The sequence below is a fragment of the Canis lupus genome, chromosome 8 (genome assembly GCF_003254725.2).
Source record: "Canis lupus dingo isolate Sandy chromosome 8, ASM325472v2, whole genome shotgun sequence".
Lineage (NCBI taxonomy): Eukaryota > Metazoa > Chordata > Mammalia > Carnivora > Canidae > Canis > Canis lupus.
Genome location: NC_064250.1, coordinates 33,494,901 through 33,513,429, shown reverse-complemented (window position 1 = coordinate 33,513,429; position 18,529 = coordinate 33,494,901). Strand labels below are relative to the sequence as shown.

The 18,529-nt window shown below is 38.0% G+C and overlaps 2 protein-coding genes across 11 annotated transcripts in view; both read left to right on the top strand.

The window, feature by feature from the left end:
- ARMH4 (armadillo like helical domain containing 4) overlaps positions 1-18,379 on the top strand; it is a 171,657-nt gene extending 153,278 nt beyond the window's left edge. For 7 of the 10 annotated variants that reach the window (XM_049113218.1, XM_049113217.1, XM_035719918.2 and 4 more), the window contains 3 exons: positions 3,185-3,216; positions 9,552-9,686; positions 9,935-10,720. In XM_049113218.1, coding sequence (XP_048969175.1) covers positions 3,185-3,216; positions 9,552-9,686; positions 9,935-10,003 — 236 coding nt within the window. In that variant the 3' untranslated portion in view covers positions 10,004-10,720. Of the gene's footprint in view, positions 1-3,184; positions 3,217-9,551; positions 9,687-9,934 lie in introns of those variants that run through there. The other 3 variants (XM_025442328.3, XM_025442326.3, XM_049113215.1) reach the window with 3 other exon arrangements.
- LOC112656859 (putative protein FAM10A4) overlaps positions 14,131-18,529 on the top strand; it is a 36,116-nt gene continuing 31,717 nt past the window's right edge. The window contains exon 1 of the mRNA XM_049113222.1: positions 14,131-14,238. The gene's annotated coding sequence lies outside the window, so the exon portion shown is untranslated. The remainder of the gene's footprint in view (positions 14,239-18,529) is intronic.

The window sequence follows — 18,529 nt, the reverse complement described above, 5'->3', positions numbered from 1 at the left end:
GTCGCTTTTTTTTGGCGTCTATATAACATCCAGCCTTTTTTCCTGATTCCAAACATCTTGCATTCTGCCTTGGGCCCAGTAATTGGCTTTCTTGCTTCGTCCCTCACTCTCTGTTCCTGGACTGCTTCTTGTTATTCACTTCTCATAGACCCAATGGCCTATTCTTTTCCTCCCTGGGATTAGGCCCCCATACCTTTCACTAACCTCCGTGTTAGAGCACAGTGCCTGGCCAACACAATGTACATAATCAATATATGTTGAATGAATCAATGAATTGGGAGCATTCTCTTATTTGAATTTAAGTTTATGTCTTGGGCTTAGTTGAGACATGTTGAAATATTAATTTCTCATTGTCTTTCTTTCTCTCCTCCTGTTCCAGGTTCCTTGTTTTTGTTTTCTTAGTTTTCTACATCAACTACTATACTAGACATGTGACACAGTTATTTCCAGTCTTCACAACAGTCTTGCAAGACAGGTGTTTAACCAAGGTCATTTTACATACAAGGAAACTGAAGGTCCCAGAGGTTCATTAATTTCTCCAAAATCACTCAGCAAATCAGTGGTTGACTACACTTCTCCATGGAGCTACTAACCACTAGCCTCATTCCTTAGGTTTCTATGCTTTATTCTTTTGGCCTTCCCATGACTGAATATCCTGATTGTACACCATTATCTTTGCCTGCATCCCAGTTGAGATAGAAGGAATGATGACAGAATGACAAAGGTCTTGCCAAGATCTTGACATGAGAGGTTGAAGCCAGGGACTGAAGGAGTTAGAAGGGCCCAAGGTAGCTCCACATTTTCAGTCTGAGAGAGCAGAAGAATGGTAGTATCACCAAAAGAAATGGGTAGTTAAGAAGTCTTATTCCTGTAGCTTGTTAAATCAGATAGTGGGTGGAAGTCCAGTGACTCTACTCCTTGGTTAACCATGGACAAGTCTCTTAGCTTCTCTGAGTCTCGGTTTCCTCATCTTTCCTGAAGCATAATTTTCTTCCACTCTCATGTTTGTTTTTGGTTTGTTAATCAAGTGATACAATAGATTTGAACTTGCTCTATAAGGAGTCAAGCCGTGTGCACATGTTGGCTGGTATCACTGCTGTCAGATATGTACAAGAATTAGGCTGTAAATGGAGACACCAACTTCTTGGATAAAGTTTGTCTATGCCAGGGGTCAGCACACTGTGACCTATAGGCCAGTCTGAACTGGTACCCATTTTTGTATGGCCCATGGGAAAGGATGTCCTTTACATTTTAATATGGTTGAAAAATAAAAAGAAAGATACTTGTAACATATGAAAATTAAATGAAATTCAAAGGTCAATGTCTATAAATAACACTTATTGGAATATAGTCAAATCCATGTTACTATACTATATATGAGTGCTTTCACACTGCAACAGCAGAATTGCATAGTTGTGCAGAGATTGTATGGCCTGCAAAGCTTAAAATATTTACTATTTGGCACTTTACAAGAAAAGCTTGCCAATCCCTTGTCTATACTTTTGGGGAGCCATTTCTAGGTCTACCACTCTGTGTTCTTCCTATCTGTTGAAGCTTCTGGAGAGGAAAGGAAATTTAAAGAAATCTCGAAAGGTTTTCACTTGCTTACTAATTTCTTTGATAATATTTGTCTTCTTTTTTCCTTTTGCATGTTTTTATAAAATAATTTTTATTCAATGTTGAAACATTTAAAGATTTTATTTATTTATTCATGAGAGAGAGAGAGAGAGAGAGAGGCAGAGACGGGCAGAGGGAGAAGCAGGCTCTATGCAGGGAGCTTGACGTAGGACTCGATCCCCGCTCTCCAGGATCAGGTCCCAGGCTGAAGGCAGCGCTAAACCTCTGAGCCACCTGGGCTGCCCCTATTATTACTTTAAAAGGCAACCCCATTGCTAACTTCAAACTATCCTTAATATGGCTGTATGAAAATAAGAGACTCTTTTTTTTTTTTTTTAGAGGGAGAGAGTAAGAGTGGGAGGGGCAGAGGGAGAGGGAGAGAGAGACAGAATTTTAATAAGCAGTTTCCATGCTCAGCACAGAGCCAACGCAGAGCTCAATCTCACGACCCTGAGATCATGACCTGAGCCTAAATGAGGAGTTGGACACTGACTGAGCCACCAAAGCACTCCAACCATAAGAGACTCTGAATGATAGAGAACAAACTGAGGGTTGATGGAGGGAGGTGTGGGGGGAATGGGCTAGGTGGGTGATGGGGATTAAGGAGAGCACTTGTGATGAGCACTGGGTGATGTAGGTAAGTGATGAATCACTGGATTCTATTCTTGACCAATATTGCACTGTATGTTAACTAACTAAAATTTAAAGAAAAAAAAAGGCCATTCCAACACATGTTTTCATTTTCAATGATACTTCCTTCTGTTCTCAGCATATGTACTTCCAAATGGTTGTAATAATGGTCTACTTAACATTTTCTGGTTGATGTAGTCTTTTTAGGTGGTTTTAAAACTGTTACTTGATTATTGCCTTTCCTTTTTTTTTTTTTTTTAATAGTGGTTGTGCTGTGATGGAATGGTACAGTTTGTAAGCTATATATATTTCAGAAATACTTCCTACTTTTGCCTTGGGTCAAAAATTTTTTCTTCAATTGTGAATGCAAATGCTTCTCTCTGGAGCCAGTGCTGAGTAGCACTGACCTGCCTATTGCCCTTTCCTACCTTACTTTGCTTGGACCTTGATTCAGGCGCAGAATACCTGTTGAGCTTAAAAATGGAGAAGGATGAGGAGTAATGTTAAGGAGAAATGTCATATAAGAAATGAACTTGATAATTAATTAATTAGGATACTTATCTAATTAATTAGTTTGCTTACTTATTTGGTGGTACATGGGCTGGGAGTGAACTTGATACTTTAAAGGTGATTTCCCAGACCTCCCTCCAAAGCATTCAATAGTAATAAAAATACATTTAATAAACAAAAATATTCTGTGTTCACCTAATGATGATGTGAAGGATATATTTGTGCTTTCTGTTGCATTTTTAAACAACTGAGAATAGAAACAAGACTATTAATGTCATGTTAATACTGTTGGCCCTTTCACTGTATTTATACAATAAACTCAGTGCGTCAAATTAACTTAATACCATGAAATATAAGTTATCAATTAACTTAATGAAATAAAAGTAAAAAGATGTCTGTTTATATTTTATTCTCTTATTTTCCTTAGTGAGAAGCTGGATGGAAAAACTAAAAGATAAGGTAAGAGAAATATTTTCTTCTTTTGGACTTATCTTAAAGGGCATGGCTTTGTCAAATAAAAGATCTCAGAGTAATGGAGCTTTATTTCATCGTTCTGGTTCTGGTCATCTGTGCAAGATGTGCAAAGATCTGTGCAAGATGTGCAAAGAAGCAAGGCCACTTCCAGGTGCCCCACAAGAAGGAAGACCTTCCCTTTAAGTTCCTTCTTGTATAATGCAAGGGACACCTTATTCTTCGGAGCACCATTCCTTTCTATGAGGGCATCATCTACTATGCTCAGGTGAAAAATACCCTTGACATATCAAGGTGGAGTTTCTTCTAGGGATCAAGAGTGTAATACCAATTTACTTGGCATTTCTTGTCCCGATGCAAGTTTCCTGTAAGCCTGATCCTCCTGTATAAGGAAGAAATACATGGATTTTGGAAGGCATTGATTCTTCTGACCCAAAGGCAAAAACTGATGGATTTCAGTTGAGGATAAAATATGGTTTGGCATCCTCAAACCATAGTGGGGGTGGGGTGGAATAAAAACACCTGGACACCTGAGCACCCCCTTAGATCAACTTTAATGTAGTCTCTCATAGTGCCACTACATATTAGGTGACAAAGGGTTGACTTGCCTGGAATGGCCAACTGTAAAAAAATATTTTCCTCTCTTGCATTAATTCTGCCATCTATGTCTGATTGACAATATTAATTTCCTTCCAGGTTCCTATTTTTCATTTTCTTTTGAATTTTAGCACTCTCCAAGTTTACATTTTTGGTTACCATAGAATTTTAAACTGGAATTACTCATAAAAATATTGATGGAATCCTGGATTCTTGCTGTAGCCTGTGTCAGATCTCATTACTATAACCCAGCTCAGATTTAACTGAGGGTTTAGTGAATGGAAATCTTTTCAATTGCCACATATTGAGTTATTTAAATCACCAGTCCCAACATATCCTTATGTTGATTGTATTCTGTATCTTTTTTATTATTTGGAGTCAATTCTTCCCATATTTGGATCATCATCATCATATTTGGATGATTAATATTTATTTGGCTGCAGCTTAATGTTAAAGAATAAATTACAATGAAAAATGTATGATTATATTAATTCCCCTCATTATTTTATCTTTGTGCTTCTCAGTAAAATTAAGCATAGATGGTTTTTGAGAATGAGACTATTTTGTGATCATACTTATTAAAAGTAATATTGAAAAATTTTAAGCATGTTGAGGTTACTGGAGGTCATTTTGGTATCTGTAACAGGTCCAGTTGTCTAAGGGAGGTATTACTGGATAGACTGAGCATTTGGGGAAAAAAGATAAAAAATTAAGAACTGAACACACATTAGTAGTGCTTTTTGTTATTTTTCAGGAGAAAATATGGTGCAATGAAAAGGAAATAGGCTTTGGTAGATTAATTTAGGAACCCATATATCATTGTTTTTATAGAAAGTATCATCTGAGTAAAAAAGTGCACCAAAAAACCCTTACAAGAATAAATTTTTGCATGTAGCCAGTTTTGAAGTTGGATACTGCAAAATTTCTTACCTGTATCAGTAGCTATCTTTACCATAATTTTAAAAAATCTGTACAGCTTTATAAAAGGCTGTATTTTCTATTTCTGTAGACCCTTCTTGTCTTATCTCAAAGGCTTGGCACCTTCTCTCTATTGTTTTCACCAAGAGAAATAATTTTATGTGTGACCCTTGAGGTTTTCTAGTCCTCTATTTTCTTTTATAGTATTTTTTTAGTATGTTTTAATTAAAAAAAAATAGAAAATAGAAAAAAATAATTGAGATTCTAACCATGTTATCATGTTTGTCTTATTTGATGCCTTATTTTTTCATATTTTGACTTTTTCTTGGAGGGACTCACTATAATCTTTCCCATTTTACCCCTTTCTCCTCTGGGTAAAATATTATACGCTTACCTGGGGCATGCCTTCATATGTGCACACATACATATGCATATACATATATGTTTCCTCTCTTCTTCTTTCCCTTTCTCCCTCCCTCACTTCCTCCTGCTCCCTTCGGGTATCTAGCTAACTAGTTGGCTATCATCTGTAAAAGTCTTGTTAGTCATTATCTTCAGAAACTATCTGAGAGTGAAACTATTGCCTCTTCGATGAAAGTTACAGAATCCCTTAGAACTGGACACTAAATACTTATTTCACTGGCTCTTTTGCCAACCAGGATATCTTTTCAGTTTAGTATTATTCAGTTGTACCTGATATTGGTATTTCTGTTAGTTTGGCTCTAGAAAGAACAGCGTTCTAAAAAATTCTGAATTATTCCTTTTGCTCTTATTGTTTAGTCTTTCTATATTAGTTAGGACTATAATCAGCTATGAGTGACAGAGAACCCCAATGATTAATGGCTCACCCAAGATAGAAGTTTGTCTCTCATTCATGAATCTGGACTTAGCAGTCAAGGGTTAATGGGGGAGCAACATGGTGACAGGCTCCTTGTATCTGATGCTCTATCATTTGTGACCTTCATTCCCATGGTAGGTCATTTGTGACCTGCCATTCCTCATGGTACTGGATGGCAGTTCCAACCTAGTAAGGTCCATATTCTAGCCAGGGGAAGGAGGAGAAGAGAAGGCAAAGACACCTCTCTCCTCTTCAAAAGGAAGATAAAAGCACTCTCATTCTCAAAATATGGGCAATAAAGGCTGTGGACTCCTCTTAAAGAGTATGTCCTGGAAGTTGCGCCTGCCCGTAATGCATTATCTTACGAGATTTATCACATGGTCACAGCCAGTTGTGCAGAAGGCAAGGAGAAGTGATTGTTACTGTGTGTCCAACTGAAATGGGAGGTTCTATTGCTCTGGAAGAAGAGGTGAATGGATATTGAGGGACAGTCCCTGTACTCATTGCATCACCTCCCTTCTTTCTGTCTAAATGTCCAAGTTTAGTGATGCTTGTTAGGGAAATCCTAACTTGGCTACCTATTGATATATCTTTTCAACATCTAAAATACCTCTCGAAATTGAAGAGGCATAACAATTTTAGTATGTAATAAAGACCAACTCTATTGTTGTGTCACCAAGATCATTCTGTTTCTTCTAGCTTTAGGAAATAACCCAGAAAATGAATGATCCAGACTATATTGCATAGCACTGATTCTCATGTGTGGTCTGGATCAGCAGCATCAGCATCACCTGGGAATTTGCTAGAAATGCAGTTCTGGGGCCCCATCCTATACCTACTGAGTCAGAAACTCTGGGGATGACGCCCAACAATCTGTTTTACCAAGTCTTGTAGGCAATTCCAATACATGTTTAAGTTTGAGAGCCATTGTTGCAAAGCAATATAAGGGCTCTGTCTTAACCCAGACAACTTTAGACAGTACAGCATATCATTTGGTTTTCTTATACATTTCTTGAAAACAGGTGTTTCTGAATGATGGAAGATACCTAAGAAGGAAGGATAATTTTCTCATGAATGTGAAACAAAGCAAACAAAAAAACCTAAACAAACTCAAACTAAAAACAGCTATATCTAGTCATATTTTAACTTATATAGTCTGTTTTAAAAGTGTCAAGCTTTTCACTGGGAACTATTTTCAAGTTTACAAAAAGGACACAAGAATAAGTATAAAGCATGCTCCTATGCCTTTTAGCCAGATGTACTCTTTTTTTTTTTTTTTAACATTTTATCCCATTTGCTTTATGATTTGCTGGTCTGTCTGCCCATCCCTGCCTCCTTTTTTCTGAACCATTTGAGGAAAAGCTGCATATACCATGGTGCTTTTACTCCAAATACTTTAGTGTGTCTTTCTTAAAAATGGGAATATTCTGTTAGAACACATAGTACAGTTATCAGCTTGAGTACATTTAACATTGATATAGTACTTTTTATCAAATCTGACATCCATATTTCAGCTTTTTTAACAGACTCAAAATACCTTTTTGAAAGCATTTTTCTTCAGTACAAGATCTAGTCTACGGTCATGTAACACATTTAGTTGTCATGATTAGTTAGTTTCCTATAATCTGGAACATTTTTATAGCCATCTTTTGTCTTTTATGACACTGACTTTTAAAAGAATACAGTCTTTTAAAAGAATAGTCTTCATTTTAGGTTTATTGGATCTAATCCTCATGATTAGATCAAGTTATGCATTCTCACTTGGCATATACTCAGGTGCAGCTATGTCCTTCTCAGGGGGTTACCTATGGAATACATGTACATCCAATGATTCTGAACAGAGAAGAGGTACTAGGCAGGATTTATAACTTAAAAAAATATATATGTGAGTCTTACTTGTTTTCATTTGTGCAGAAAACAAGTCATAGGCAATTCTAAAAGAAGAGCTTGTTCTCCATTAGTCAGTTTTGAAAGAAATGATTAAAATATATTTGAAGAAGAGAGGTTACTTTGATCCCATCTTTTAACTATAATTTCAAAGCAGAAGCAGATCATACACACACACACACATACACACACACACGAGAGAGAGAGCAAGAGAGAGAAGAGATATTGAATTTTGGTGAAATGTACATGATTTAAAGCTCTGGAAATAAGAAATCTAAATGTGTAAATAAGAAGTATGAGAAGGAGTGACACATTTTGGAATAGTCATAGTATTGCTGTGGGATGAGGTTACATATTACGAGAAGACCCACACAGAGATTGATAAAGCTGAGCTTCCAACAGCTCAAGTATTGTTTTTTGAATATACAACTCTTTAGAGTCTAATCTATGAGGCTTAAAGTTGATCATATTTCAATATGTACATATGTTTCCCTGTATTGGGAATGATGGTTTTAAAACAATAGATTCACAGCTCTTGTGAGGTACTAAAATTTGCTCTTGTCCAATGTTTTCCCACATGGAAAATTACAGTTTTATCAGACTTAAGTAGATTTGGAAGAATTTTAGAAAAAGTTTGGGTTTCTGCAAAGCATATTAATTTGTTGAAAAGTGACTGTGCTTTGTTTCTTGGAGAAAAACACTTAGTATGCTGATGAACGATGCTATTGTTCTCAAATTAATGGAAAAGTTTCCATATTCTGCTCTAAAACAAGACTCTGGAAAACAGAACCAGTGAGTGAGCTGGCTGTGTGCAGAAAGAAGGAGCTGCAGTTTTGTAAGGGCTCGTGTATTCCTTTGATTTACTTTTGGAAATGTTGGGAAAGCATCACAGTCTGCATACTTCAGCACTTTTTATAAAACTTTTATTCTCTGTCCCTTTCTGATTTGGGTTTATTCAAGGTACTAGAAATACTTTGTGCTGTATTAGAAATTTTAGAAATAGTCAAATAAATGAAGAGACTCATAGGTTCCTCCCCTACCCTCAATTATTCTATCTAAAGTCTAAAGATTTTAATTTTTTTATGTATTTTGCCTGGGTAGGCTTCTAGAAGAGGCCTTCTTTGAAGGCAAACCAGTGTCATATTCCTCTATGAAAGGGCTTGTAAGTACATAGTCCTCTGGTCTTTAGGTGTCACATTGGCCAAGATGTAGGAGCATCTTTAGTCTGATGTCCTTACCCTGAGCTTGGGAAAATCCAGAGCTACTTACTGAAGCCTAAGGATCTGTGGACATTATGCTGCTCACTTAGAACCAATGTATCCATGGTGACATCTTGGGGACATTGGAGACACACCAGGTACCAGATACTTCCAGGCTCTTCTGAAGGCACCAGTGTTGTTGGCAGTGATCTTTGGTACCCTGCTCTACCACTTCCTTTCTTTGGGGCTGGGGATGCTTAAAATTCCCTCCCAAGCCCCAACTTTGGTCTTATCCACTGGGCAGATATTTCCTTTCATGTAAATCCCTCTCTGCTCCTTGTCTTTTTGTCTGTGCCCTAACATCTAGCATCCTTCCTCTTCCCTTTCTTACTGTAGTGAAGCTGAAACTGTGAGACAGCAGACCACCAATGTCAAGGCCCGCCCCTCATCCCCCAAGAAACACAATATTCCAGACAGCACTTTAGCCCCATTGGAGCTTGTCTTAGGCTGATATTTCCGATTTATAGCATTTTAATAGTCCTGGCATTCTCAGAGGCTTACTTCATCCATCTTTAATACAAATTATATCTCTGCCACCAAAACCTGATGTTGACAAATGTGCATAAGCAAGTGGCTGGAGGTGCCACTAGGTCTGGGTGATTTATTTCAGTGCTTCTTCTAAATACTGGAACTTTCCAAAAATAGTCCTAGCTTTCTCTCTCTTGCCTTCTCCCTAAAAAATACCTTTATTCTAGGCACTATTTTATGACAAAGCAGGCAGGAGAATTTCAGGTGTTTAAAAACCTTCTGTCATCCAGCAAAAATGAGAAACCCAGGGCAGTGGTCTATTTAGCATCCTAATGCTTGTCTCTTTTTCTGTGCAGGCTGGCTACATGTCTGGGATGCTGGTTCCTGTAGGCGTCGGGATAGCCGGAGCCTTGTTCATCTTGGGAGCACTCTACAGCATTAAGGTCATGAATCGCCGAAGGAGAAACGGCTTCAAAAGGCATAAAAGAAAGGTATGGAACCAACAACAGCAAAACCTAATCAGTTTCAGAACATTCTTCGCTTTTCCAATTAGCTTAATAAAGCACACAGGGCTTAATGATGCACGAATGGTATTGACATGCCCAGTGGTTTGGATTAGCTGCTACAGCTGCTGCCTTGGCTTCGGCTTTGTGTGTTGGAGTCCCTTTAAAAGGGGCCTGTTTTTCAGTTTTGCTCTGCAGCAGAGGGGGTTTAATGCTTTTCTGTTTTCTTTCTCCAGCAGAGAGAATTCAACAGCATGCAAGATCGTGTCATGCTCTTAGCCGACAGCTCTGAAGATGAGTTTTGAATCAGATGGGAATTTCATTGGGATACTCAACTGTGTTATTATTTTATTTCTTATTTTGGGGCAAAAAAAGAACAGCATCCTGCCACATCACTGCTGTCAGGCCATCAGGCTTATTATCTATTGGGCAGTAGATTTCTCTTATACTGAGCAGGAAAGGCATGATGTAGACTTACTGTAATATGCAGTGTTTGTTTTTAATTCTGTAGTGAATGTTCTACAACCATAGGCTACAACTCATCAATATGCAGTGTATATGTTGTTCATTAGAAGTTGCTAGGTAAATATTTTGTATTTTTGCAAAGGGCCTTTTCCTTGATTTACCTGCACTAAGTATAATGATTATTGCTGCCAAAGCATGTTGACTCTGAAATAGAAATCTTAACAGAATGGCTCATGATGACTGCATTTGGCCTACTTGAAGTGGTAGGCTTCTGGGCCACGGTACATCCTACATTTGTATCAAAACTAGCAGCAAGCTGGAATGAAGATTTCTTGGTGCATTAGGATAATATGTAGATTTGTATCTATCTTGAATTATATTCTCTAGTCTCTCAGTTTTATTGTTTTGCATCTTCTGTCTTATTCTCTGCAGGAAAAAAAATGCACCAGAAATAATGCATTAAATGGACTTCTCAGTCTTAATGTAAACTTGCTCTCTTAAGTAGTGTAATTGAGTCCAACAGATGTGTCAATAGATGCTTATATGTTTATCACTAAGAGGTGTTCTCTTTGTGTATCATTTGACTTTGCAAGAAGAAATGAGGAAGAAATCAAGAAGAAAATGAGGTAGGTAAGCTCTCTGAGCTTTTATGTCTGCCATGTGGCTCTGTGCTTGTGCGGCCACTATTGTGGATTATTCAGAGCATTGCTTTTCTACTTCTGCAGTCTTGGCCATGGAATTATGGGGCCACCATTGGTTCTTATTCGGCTTTATTAGAAAACAGACATTCTGTGGTATATGCAGGCTCAGTGGCCAAAGCCCTGGCACATGATGGAGCTTACAAAAAACAAACCTCTCAGGGCATCCCCTTTTGGGGATATTGGCCTATGCTAGATTGTTTCTCATTTCTTTTGGAATGTAATTCCTTGCCCTACCTTTGTAGTCTGGGTATTTGAGTTGAATTTTTAGGTAAAGACTGGGTTTATTTGCATGGAAGAATAAAGGTTACTAGTAACACTGTCCTTAGTACTTGACTCATGGAGAGCTTGTTCACATTTATTGGAGCCTGTGCTACTATATTCGAAGTGAGCTGCACAGTTATTCCTCAGAGCTACTGTGTAAGGTAGGACATATGTTTTTGTTCTCCCATTTGACTGAAGACAGAACCGAAGCAGAGAAGTGATTATCCAAAATTATATCCAGGTACAATCAGGACAAGAACCCACTGGGATTCAAAACTGTGTATCCCTATCATCAATTCAGTGCCCTTCCACATACTTTGCAGGAAGCAGTGAAATTCCAGAGTTCTTTAAAACCAAGATTCTAAGGAAATACAAGAGATCCTTGAACAACATGGGATTGAGATGCATGGGTCCACATATACATGCAAGATAGTGCAGTACTGTAAACATATTTTCTCTCTTATGATTTTCTTACCATTTTCTTTTCTCTATTTTACTGATTGTAAGAATACAGTATATAAAACATTTCATATATGAAACATGTCAATTGGCTATTTATATTACAGTGAGCCTTCTGGTCACCAGTAGTCTATTAGTAGTTTTGGGGGAGTCAAAAGTTGTATGTGGATTTTCAACCGTGCCCGCTGAACCCCTGTGTTATTCAGGAGTCAACTGTAGTTGGTTGGCCAAGGAACATGTCACATGAATTTCTGTCTTTGTTAAATGAAAAATGCCTTACTAATTTCCCTCTTATGCAAATTCTTTTCCTCTCTGACCTCCACTATTTCCTTAACAACCACATAAATTTAAGTATCACCTGTAGAGAACGAATAGAGAAACTTTGTAGAATCCATCCTGGAATGATAACTGGCTTACAAGAATGTTTTCACCTTTTTTTTTTTTTTTTCCAAGAGACATAAGCAAATGTGTGAAATTGGCCAAGAGAAATGAGAAGCTCTATACAGTCAAATAGAAGTTAACAATTAACAAATAAGTTCAAAGTCAGGTTTTAAAAATAAAATTCAGAACCATGACACTCAGAAATGATTTGTAATTTCATGAGCCAAGACATCTTGATATCGCATAGGGTGTGTTTGCCTTTTCTTAGAGCAGCCCCTTGCTGTAAGTATTCCTAAGGTTAGGAGGAAGTGGGCATGACATGGTGTTACTCTTATTGTATTCTTGACAAGCTATTTATAGCAAACACACAATAGGCCATTTCATTTAACCAACACATTGGCAATGCTGATGGCAATTAATGCCTCGGCCTACTCATAATCTGTAGTTTTAACTAGATCATGCCTAAGAGGTTGAGCTTTCAAACTATAGAATGATAAAGTCACAAATAATGAACACATATTTTCATTTTTTCCAGAAGGCTACAGGGATGATGTGTGTGCACTATGGCCTCCACAGAAATGTCTCTGCCGTCCTTTTTGGGACAGGTGACTGTTAAAAGAAAAAGATGACTTAGATCACAGTAGACTTCTGTACAAACCCATTTCAACACCTGGGTTGGTGGAAGGTTCTGTGGATGTGTTTATTTTGGCCACTTTTCTCCCTGCTGATGGGTGTGAAACAATGATTTTCAATGGTTGGCTGAAGTTATTCAGACAATCAGAAAAGGTTGTCATGTTCTAAACAAAATCTGAGATTGGGGGTGCTGCCACTGGAGGAAGTGCTGGCTGGTGGTTATACTATAGTCCAGATTAAAAGTAGTAAATCAGGCACTGGTAGGTTTACCTAAAATAAGTGACTTATAGCTGTCTGGCTTCAGTTGCTAGCACCTTCCCCTCTGAACTGTATTTACTTCCTCAGACCTGCACGAGTCCCAGTGATGGAGCTGGAACTGTGTCTATATCCTCAGTGGGAGAGGCGGTGGCTCCTAAGAATCACCTGGGATATTTGTGCAACACACAAATTCCAAGGCCCTGCCCCAGACCCACTGAATCAAAATCTCCTGGAGAGGAGTTTGGGATTCTTATGTCCAGGCAAGTTAGAGCACAGAGCCGAGAGAACAGCTAGAGAACAGCTTCCTTATTAAGGAGACAAGGGAGAACAGGTTCCTTGGGGGAAGAAAGCCTTTCCCTAGTCAGTTATCCAATAAATCACACCTCCCACTGTGGAGAAAGGAAAATAAAGGGAAGGAGAAAAGGATAGAAGCTTCTAGAAGAACATAGAATCTGGATCAGAGAGAAAAGGGTTCCTCTTGGGTTCCTGACACCTTTTTCTCTATCGGAAGATAGTATTTTTCTTTTAAACCTCCTCAGAGTTTCCTCTCCTGTAACTTGCTTCTTTCAGTAGCTTCTGGCTTAATTTATATGCAATATTTGGAGTTAATTAGTATCCCAGGGAAACAGATTCCCTTAGCAATGCTTTAGCATTGGCTTCAGCTCATAAACTGCCTCAGATAAGTCTTCCAGAAACACTTCTTAAAGTACCTATATCTCACACTGGTCAACAATGTTGTGGGGAAAATTTTAAAGCACAGTTTTAGAACATGTTTAACATAGTTTTAGCTTGGTCAATCAAAGTTTGTTCTTTTTTTCGTCATTTTTTTTTAAAAGGCTAAGACTTAAAAGTCAAATGTTACAGTGACATCAGAAATAACATAGAGCAGCATAGAACATTCTGAATGCCTGGTACTTCTTTCCATGTTCCTCCAGATATCTCCTTCATGTGGAAATCCAAATGAAATCCCTTATTTGGAATCATATACACATCTTGGAAAGAGAAGCCTCAAATCATCCACAGGCATTGCGATTTCTGTAGATATGAATAATCATTGTTTCTATCAGTTGCTAAAAAGCTGCTTTTAGGAATAAGGTATATTATTATCTGGTATAAGTTTTTAGCCGCATGACCTTTTGGCAAGATAGGCTCTGTTATGACTACAGGGAAACCTGTTGAAAAAGAAATCTCTACTTTTTACAGTATGTGAAGGATTGCTAACGGGGAAGAAGTGTGAGTAGAAGAAGATGAAGAAAAATCTTGATGCAATGCAGCTGTAACATGGTACAAAACTCTGAAATGTACTAGAGGATGCCAAAGTGCTGAGTGGACCAATGCCTGGAAAAATGATAAAGAGAAACAAGGAGAAAAAGGCAAATGAGGTAGACCATTGAATGCAGGGGAAGGGACGCTAAATCTAAATTTGTTTTCATTCTCTCCATCAAAGAAAATTGCTCTAAACCAGGTAGAATGGACACAAGTGGGAGGGAATTGAAGCCTAAAATCGATGAGACAAAAGGAACTTGGTTATTTTAAGTAAGCTTAAGCTCACTTAAATATCTTTCTTAATAACACAGAATTCAAATAACTGAATATAAGTCTCTAGGAATAGGAAATAATTTGAGAACAGAATAATAGTGTTGACCTAATAAAAGCACCTTATTTGTACATTTAGTATCCCCCATAATACACAGATTTTGGGGGCTTGTTTGCTCTGATAATTATCATTTTTTGGCAGTCAACATAGCTGGAAACATAATTCTGTTGCTCAAGTTCTACATGTGACAAAAATAATCAGCATTTATTTTGTAAGCCACTGCTAGCTATACAAATGCATTGGGATTGCCCTATTTTGGGTAACCAATATATCTAACTCCCTGTTAATTAGCTTAAATTTCTATTATGTGTATATAGGATAAAGGAGAGGAAAGAAGGGAGGAAGGAAGGAAGAAAAAAGAAATTTCCCTCAGGAAACAGCAACAAAAATATAGAGTCAAATCCTATGCTCTTTTGTTCTAGTATGCTTAAACACACAAAACAAAATTGGGGTAAAAAAAAAAACCCTCTCAAATCTTCCATTTATTAAAGCAAAGATCTTACTTTCCCTTCTCAAAAAGCAACAGGAGCAATAATACAAGCAAAAATCAATAATAATTTGTAATAGAGAGTATACATGTTCACCATAAGACTCTATCTCCAGATCCAAAGTTCAAGACTGATTTTGTTGAGAGATATAAACTTTTGTGGAATAAGGATGGAGGAACGGAGAAGGAGTAGAAACAGAAGAATTAATGAAAAATCCTTTTTCTCCCTCTTCTCAAAGTTTCTTGGTGTAGGAACAGGGTACAAGCAGAATGGAAGGCTAATGGAGTGCTTACTTGTGTTTTTTTATTACCTTGGAGGTGGAGAGGTCATATGCTGTGGTCTGCAAAGACTGAACCTGGTATCAGGTTAGGATCCTGGGGCTTTAATTAACAGTGTACTATGCATTTCCATATTTCCTTCCTAATTCACACCAACATAAAGGAGGGGGACCAATAGCATTTGAAATATTTCTCCAATTTTATGCCTCACAGCTTAGCTATAGAGTTTGCATAGTTACAGATATCTTTGTGATCAAACGGACCAAAATATACATGTAGGAAAGTATAAGTCCAATCTTCCAAAAACAGAAAGATGTTTGGCTACTAGATGATTCAAGCCCTTTATCTTCCAAAAAGAAATTTTGGTACAAAATCTCCAATGATCAGTTTACCTCTTTTCCTTCTTTGTGTAAGAGATAAGAGAACAAAGAAGAAATCTGAAATGGTTCTGCAACTGGATGGATCAGTTCCCAAAGGTCTGTGTCAAGGTGAAAGAGGATGCTTAGAGATTCTATGGCAAACTAAGAGCACTGTGATGTTGCTTCTTAGTATTTATTGAATGTCCTTTGTGTGCCTGGCAGTATCTTAAGAGCTGGGGGAGCAAGGTGAGCAAGCAGTCCACGACCAGAAAGAGCTAATGGACTAGTGAGGCAAGAGTAAATGGGCCATTTTATACAGAGGTAAGATGGGATCCAAAAAAGGAGCGTCTAACCCTGCTAAGATTGAGGATGTTTCTCCAGAGCCAGTAGCATTGAGCCGGAAGCCAAAGAAGTGAGTCTGGGTTAGTGAGGTAAAGAGGAGAATGGGATGGGTCCTCCAGCCAGGGAAACCTCATATGCAGAAGCCAGCAGTGAGGGATCATGGAAAATTCAGCAGTGAGAGATCAAGGAGTTAAGTATGGCTGGAGTGCTGGGAGGGTGCGGTTTGGGGTTTGAGCTGGGGGAAACACATGTAGTACAAAATATGAGACTGATCCTAAAGAGTCTGCTTGTTTATATCAAGCAGTTAGGACTTTATTTTGTGGGCATTTAGAGTCATGGAAAGATCTTATGCTGAGAAGTGGTGCGATTGGGGCTGAGTTCATGGGAAGACTGAATTGGCAAGGGTAAAGTAGAGTCAGGGACAGGGACCAGTCAGGGGCTGGTGCAGTAGTGCTGGTGAGAGGTAACTGTGGCCTGGACCAAGGCTGCAGGAGGGAATGCAGGGGGAGGATGGCTCCGAGAGGGGTTCAGGTCAGGGAAGCAGAAGGACTAGGGGGTTGATTAGATATGGAGATGAGGGAAAAGACAAGTGGTTAAAGCTGATCATGGTCATGGCATTTTGAGGCTCTCCAGATATCATGGAGTCTAGAATCCCAACTTCTGGAGGACTGACCCTGTGTTTTCCCAACATAGCCAGCCTGAAAGGGATTAACTTACAGGTCTGCCAAAAATGTATAGGCAACTTTAACTTTCTACATAGTGTATGCAGGTATGTGGTCATCATGTCACTTTTAATAAGGGGTTCTAAAGAAATAACTTTAAATTTAGTAAAACTTAAATGAAACATCTGGGAAAACCCTCCAAATACCTTTAAGTAATTATATTACTTTGGTAATATAATATAATATATAATATAATATAGCCATAGGTATGAATTACTATCTAGGATATGATTGCGTTTCCCTCTTTGAAAAGACTAGTAAGTTTCTTATTTGTTGACATGAGAACCAAACCTCTGGATCTTGTTTTTTTTTTTTTTTTTTTTTTTTATTCACAAGAACCAACTTTATGCATTTTATGCATATGGAATCAACTTTCTATTTTTTTTCAGTTTAATTGAGATAGATTGACATATAGCTTTGTGTAAGTTTAAGATGTATACAGTATAATACCTGTGTGGCAAAGTGATTACAGCATTGTTAATAAGTTCAGTTAACAGCTGTCTCCTCACATAGTTACAAAAAATGTTTTTTCCTTGTGGTGGGAACTTTTAGGATTTTCTCTTAGCAACTTTCAAGTATACCACACAGCAGTGGTAGCTACAGTCATGTTGCACACTATATCTCTAGTACTTATAAACAGGAAGTTTGTACCTTCAGAACACCTTCCTCTGATTTTCCCACCCACTCCATCCTACTCCCCAACATCTTGTTTTTCTTGAAAACAAACCCAAGAGGCTTCTCACAAGGCCTGTCTGTGTGAGGATAATGTTGGGATTTGAGTGTGCAGCCATGGAACAAGGCAGGCTCCATCTCCTGGCACAGAGGAGTTTCTGTGAACTTTTGATGGTTGTTGTTGTGGGTTATCATGAGTTGTTAATCTTTCTTAGCATATGAAAAAGCAAGTTTTCCATGGTTGCCATGTTAACACAAGGCTGGATAATGGAGGGCTCAGGGCAACAATGTAGGATTGAGGAAAGGCAAAAAAGCATGAAAAGAAGAAAATGATCACTCCAGTCCCACTCCCCAGAGACAACCATTGTGAACATTTTGGTCTATGTATTTCTAATCTTTTTCTCTGTGTATTTATGATATGTTCTGTATGCATGCTTTTATTTGTTCACAAAATCAGGATTATAATTTATATGCTATCTTGTTACCTCCCTATAGTTACAACTTTTCATGGTTGTTTAAAAGAAATAAAGAGAAGGAGGGGCGCCTGCGTTGCCCCTTAGTCAGTTAAACGTCCAACTCTTGATCTCAGCTCAGGTCTTGATCTCAGGGTCATGAGTTCAAGCCCTGCATGGAGTCTCCCTAAAAGTAAAAAGGAATAAAGAGAAGGAAAATAGCTTGTGAAAATCCCAAGGTTGTATTTGAATGAATAAGCTCTTGTTCAGATTTATTTGGCATTTGATTTTCTGTTACTGTCCAGTTACCTCAGGACACTTATGTATGATGTAACTGAAATGAGAGTCGAAAGGGGAAAAGTCTCTGTAAACACAATGCCCATGGGCAAATGTCACATCCCTACGCTCTGAGGGATTGGAGAAGACCTTCCTCTCTTTGCCTTTGCTGCCAAAGCAAAGGTTGTGAGCTTTTATAATTAGACGGTAAGACTGAATTGCTGAGTGTAGTTACTAGGTGGTAGTGTGCGAAATAACGGGAAAGAATACATTTGCTGTAATGACCTAAATTGATTAAAGTGACCTGGATTGTTCAGTTCAATCCTCTTGAATTTAATTAGTATTGTTGTGTCATTCACTATAGCACACACATATTTTCTATATTTGATTTCACTTGGCTAAGGTTAAATGAGCAAAGGTTCACTGTTATGTCCATTGTTTTCTTTTCTCTGTCATTGTTATAAAGGGAAATCACAGCTTTTCACAT